This window comes from Hylobates moloch, unplaced genomic scaffold (genome assembly GCF_009828535.3).
Source record: "Hylobates moloch isolate HMO894 unplaced genomic scaffold, HMol_V3 SCAFFOLD_13, whole genome shotgun sequence".
In the NCBI taxonomy this organism is placed as follows: Eukaryota; Metazoa; Chordata; class Mammalia; order Primates; family Hylobatidae; genus Hylobates; species Hylobates moloch.
In genome coordinates, this window is record NW_026652288.1 from 55,473,350 (window position 1) to 55,479,349 (window position 6,000).

Sequence of the window (6,000 nt, forward strand, 5' to 3'; positions counted from 1 at the left end):
AGAAAGAAGATGGTCAATTCTGTGAAATGCTCAAAAAATGTTAAATTTAAAAAAGAATAAACAAGTGACATTAGATTTAGCCAAGTGGAGGTGATTGATGACCTTGCAAATAGCAATTTCAAAAGACTAGTGGAGAAAGAAACCCAAGTGGAGCATGATGAGAAGAGAATAAAGGTCATATTACCAAGCTCACAGGGCAATGGGGTACATTAAATGGACTCATGGATGTAAAGTGCTTAGCATAGTGCCTGGCATATAGTAAACACTTATTGAAACTAGATGGTGGTGGTCATTATCATCAGCATTATAATACCCAATGCAATAGAATATGCAGAATCAAGATTGGATATAGTGACCACTGATTGCATATTACTACTTTTCACAGCTCCTAGCCAGCCTCCAAGGATCATCAGTTCAATAAGGTCTGGTTCACGCTATATAATCACCTGGGATCATGTCGTTGCACTATCAAATGAATCTACAGTGACGGGATATAAGGTATATACAAATAGTGATGATTAATGTTTGCAATTCTTGCTGTTGCAGTGAAACCCAAGATGGGTTTTTTTCCTTTTCTTGAGATGGAATTTTTCTCTGTCACCCAGGCTGGAGTGCAGTGGTACAATCTTGGCTCATTGCAGCCTCTGCTTCCTGGGTTCAAGTGATTCTCCTGCCTCAGCCTCCCAAGTAGCTAGGATTACAGGTGCCCACACCCACGCCCGGCTAATTTTTGTATTTTTAGTAGAGACAGGGTTTCACCGTCTTGGCCAGGGTGGTCTCGAACTCCTGACCCCAAATTATCCACCTACGTCAACTTCCCAAAGTGCTGGGATTACAGGCATGAGCCACCACAGCCGGCCCCATTCAGCTTTCTTATTCTATTTAATAGTTGTAGAGCAGAATCAGATGACATAGTGCCATGATACATTTTGAAATGGAAAACATTATCTACAGTGAATTTCAGGAAAATGTTATGTCAAAAGTGTAAGATAAGTAGAATACTTTAAAGATAGAATAATTAGAGCTTAAGGAGGAGAGAGAACGAAACTATTTTTGCTTGGCAATGATTATGATAGGGTTGCCCAGCACCCAGCAAACTCCTTGATAAACTGTTTATAAATGAATAAAAAGGAGAAAAGCTTATTTTAAATATATTCTTTATATCACACACTATCACATTTTTCACTGGATACCAAAATTTTATGGAAAATGGTAAAAATAAAAATTGAGAGACAATTTTCAGACCATTTCAATATATTTTAAAAGTTCTCATTTTGGACTTTTTTCTTAAACAGACTCATTCTTTCTGTATTTTATTTTGGGTCATCTCAAAAAATAAAATTCAGATGCTTAAGTCACATCTCCTTGGATAATCCTACAAACTTGCAAAAATCAACTATTGTGAATTGAAACTAACATGATTTTTTCATCTAGTTTTAAACTTAGTTTTAAATTTATTACTTTCTGTTAATCAAAGTGTAAGCATTTTTATTCTGGTTTTAGTGTTAGAGCATTGGCTCATTATTTAGTGTTAGAGCATTGGCTCATTATTATGACTTTACTGTATATTTGCATTTCTGTACTTCATAAGGTACTCTACAGACCTGATGGCCAGCATGACGGCAAGCTGTATTCAACTCACAAACACTCCATAGAAGTCCCAATCCCCAGAGATGGAGAATACGTTGTGGAGGTTCGCGCACACAGTGATGGAGGAGATGGAGTGGTGTCTCAAGTCAAAATTTCAGGTAAGTGAGTCATTTAAGACACACTTCAGCTAAGTATTTGGGAGTTTCTAGACCCTTTGGATTCCCAAGGGTAGGGATAAGCCTGATACTCACATCAGTGTCCATATTTTCCTAAGTAGATTGGACATATCAAGGATTCCCTGAAACTTGGTATTTCTCCTCTTATGAGTCACAAAAGTAAGTCTGTGACATACCACATACTTCTTGATTATTATCTGGATGTCAAAGCACGGTTGAAATCTTTCAGACATAAGACGAACAAGTTTTTGGGATCCAATATACAGTATGGGATGTATTAGTTTGATTGTGGTTATCATTATACAATGAATACATATATCAAATCTTCATGTTGTTCACCTTGAATATATTTAATCTTTGTCAATTAAATATTTTAAAATAAAAAGCACAATTAAAATGGCATAATTTATTGAATAGTAGATAATACTAGGCTATTATTTAATAATAACCCAACTTCTCTTATATCAAAAGGAAATATACTAGGCTATTTTTAATACTCTTCTAACTTTCTTTCACTTGGTCTATAGATATTGATATAGTAGTAAAAGAGAAAAACACTAAATTATAGCCCTTTTGTCTTTTCTCTTTCTCTATCTTATCTATTCCTTTTCTACAAACTCTATTTCTCACACCTTTGTTTGATTTGGAAATACATATATCTGAGGCAGTCATTTCTTTTTTTTTTTTTCTAGCACTCTGTTATTTAATTTTTGACATATTTTTCTCAACCTATATGCATGATACAGTTTAATTATACTGAATTTCAACAGACATTAATTTGAGAAATGTATGAGAGGCTTTGACATTACCAGAAGATCCTAGATCAAAGATGATAATAAATAATTTATAAGAAAATTTGGTTAATCTGTACAACAAACCCCACGACACAAGTTTACCTGGATAACAAATCTGCACATATACCCCTGAACTTAAAATAAAAGTTAAATTTTAAGAAAACTAAAAAAAAAAAAAAGAAAATTGAAAATTTGGTGATTTTGATCTAAATAAATGAATATGCTATATATTAAACCAACAAAAAATCCTTTAACACAATGCCAGAGTATTTAATGGTATTTAATAAATGCTGGCTTTGGGGGTGGAGCCAAGATGGCCAAATAAGAACAGCTCCGGTCTACAGCTCCCAGCCTGAGCGACACAGAAGACAGGTGATTTCTGCATTTCTGTTTGAGGTACCGGTTTCATCTCACTAGGGAGTGCCAAACAGTGGGTGCAGGACAGTCGGTGAAGCTCACTATGCGCGAGCCGAAGCAGGGCGAGGCATTGCCCCACTCGGGAAGTGCAAGGGGACAGGGAGTTCCCTTTCCTAGTCAAAGAAACGGCTAACAGACAGCACCTGGAATATCGGGTCAGTCCCACCCTAATACTGAGCTTTTCCAACGAGCCTGGAAAACAGCACACTAGGAGATTGTGTCCCACACCTGGCTTGGAGGGTCCTATGCCCACGGAGTCTCACTCATTGCTAGCACAGCAGTCTGAGATCAAACTGCAAGGTGGCAGCGAGGCTGGGGGAGGGGCGCCCGCCATTGCCCAGGCTTGCTTAGGTAAACAAAGCAGCCAGGAAGCTCGAACTGGGTGGAGCCCACCACAGCCCAAGGAGGCCTGCCTGCCTCTGTAGGCTCCACCTCTGGGGGCAGGGCATAGACAAACAAAAACTCAGCAGGAACCTCTGCAGACTTAAATGTCCCTGTCTGACTGACAGCTTTGAAGAGAGTAGTGGTTCTCCCAGCACGCAGCTGGAGATCTGAGAACGGACAGACTGCCTCCTAAAGTGGGTCCCTCACCCCTGAGCAGCCTAACTGGGAGGCACCCCCCAGTAGGGACAGACTGACACCCCACTCGGCTGGGTACTCCTCTGAGACAAAACTTCCAGAGGAACTATCAGACAGCTGAATTTGTGGTCTCACGAAAATCCGCTGTTCTGCAGCCACTGCTGCTGACACCCAGCCAAACAGGGTCTGGAGTGGACCTCTAGTAAACTCCAACAGACCTGCAGCTGAGGGTCCTGTCTGGTAGAAGGAAAACTAACAAACAGAAAGGACATCCACACCAAAAACCCATCTGTACATCACCATCATCAAAGACCAAAAGTAGATAAAACCATAAAGATGGGGAAAAAACAGAGCAGAAAAACTGGAAACTCTAAAAAGCAGAGCACCTCTCCTCCTCCAAAGGAACGCAGTTCCTCACCAGCAATGGAACAAAGCCGGACGGAGGATGACTTCGACGAGTTGAGAGGAGAAGGCTTCAGACAATCAAACTACTCTGAGCTACGGGTGGAAACTCAGAACAATAGCAAAGAAGTTAAAAACTTTGAAAAAAAATTAGATGAATGGATAACTAAAATAACCAATGGAGAGAAGGGCTTAAAGGAGCTGATGGAGCTGAAAGCCAAGTATCGAGAACTACGTGAAGATTGCAGAAGCCTTGGTAACAGATGCAATCAACTGGAAGAAAGGGTATCAGTGATGGAAGATGAAATGAATGAAATGAAGCGAGTAGAGAAAAAAGAATAAAAAGAAATGAACAAAGCCTCCAAGAAATTTGGGACTATGTGAAAAGACCAAACCTACGTCTGATTGGTGTACCTGAAAATGACGGGGAGAATGGAACCAAATTGGAAAACACTCTGCAAGATATTATCCAGGAGAACTTCCCCAATCTAGCAAGGCAGGCCAACATTCAGATTCAGGAAATACAGAGAACACCACAAAGATGCTCCTCGAGAAGAGGAACTTCAAGCCACATAATTGTCAGATTCACCAAAGTTGAAATGAAGGAAAAAATGTTAAGGGCAGCCAGAGAGAAAGGTCGGGTTACCCACAAAGGGAAGCCCATCAGACTAACAGCTGATCTCTAGGCAGAAACTCTACAAGCCAGAAGAGAGTGGGGGCCGATATTCAACATTCTTAAAGAAAAGAATTTTCAACCCAGAATTTCATATCCAGCCAAACTAAGCTTCGTAAGTGAAGGAGAAATAAAATACTTTACAGACAAGCAAACACTGAGTGATTTTGTCACCACCAGGCCTGCCCTAAAAGAGCTCCTAAAGGAAGCACTAAACATGGAAAGGAACAACCGGTACCAGCCACTGCAAAAACATGCCAAATTGTAAAGACCATCGAAGCTAGGAAGAAACTGCATCAACTAACGAGCAAAATAACCAACTAACATCATAATGACAGGATCAGATTCACACATAACAATATTAACTTTAAATGTAAATGGGCTACATGCTCCAATTAAAAGACACAGACTGGCAAACTGGATAAGGAGTCAGGACCCATCAGTGTGCTGTATTCAGGAAACCCATCTCACGTGCAGAGACACACATAGACTCAAAATAAAGGGATGGAAGAAGATCTATCAAGGAAATGGAAAACAAAAAAAGGCAGGGGTTGCAATCCTAGTCTCTGATAAAATAGACTTTAAACTAACAAAGATCAAAGGAGACAAAGAAGGCCATTACATAATGGTAAAGGGATCAATTCAACAAGAAGAGCTAACTATCCTAAATATATATGCACCCAACACAGGAGCACCCAGATTCATAAAGCAAGTCCTGAGTGACCTACAAAGGGACTTAAACTCCCACACAATAATAATGGGAGATTTTAACACCCCACTGTCAACATTAGACAGATCAACGAGACAGAAAGTTAACAAGGATATCCAGGAATTGAACTCAGCTCTACACAAAGTGGACCTAATAGACATCTACAGAGCTCTCCACCACAAATCAACAGAATATACATTTTTTTCAGCACCACACCACACCTATTCCAAAACTGACCACATAGTTGGAAGTAAAGCACCCCTCAGCAAATGTAAAAGAACAGAAATTATAACAAACTGTCTCTCAGACCACAGTGCAATCAAACTAGAACTCAGGATTAAGAAACTCACTCAAAACCGCTCAGCTACATGGAAACTGAACAACCTGCTCCTGAATGACTATTGGGGACATAATGAAATGAAGGCAGAAATAAAGATGTTCTTTGAAACCAACGAGAACAAAGACACAACATACCAGAATCTCTGGGACACATTCAAAGCAGTGTGTAGAGGGAAATTTATAGCACTAAATGCCCACAAGAGAAAGCAGGAAAGATCCAAAATTGACACCCTAACATCACAATTAAAGGAACTAGAAAAGCAAGAGCAAACACATTCAAAAGCTAGCAGAAGGCTAGAAATAACTAAAATCAGAGCAGAA

General features: G+C 39.6%; 1 protein-coding gene across 7 annotated transcripts in view; it reads left to right on the forward strand.

Moving 5' to 3' along the window:
- The window catches only part of CNTN1 (contactin 1), a 402,152-nt gene that overhangs the window by 350,434 nt on the left and 45,718 nt on the right, over positions 1-6,000 (forward strand). For all 7 annotated transcript variants that reach the window (XM_032173711.2, XM_032173712.2, XM_032173709.2 and 4 more), the window contains 2 exons: positions 386-498; positions 1,592-1,748. In XM_032173711.2, coding sequence (XP_032029602.1) covers positions 386-498; positions 1,592-1,748 — 270 coding nt within the window. The remainder of the gene's footprint in view (positions 1-385; positions 499-1,591; positions 1,749-6,000) is intronic.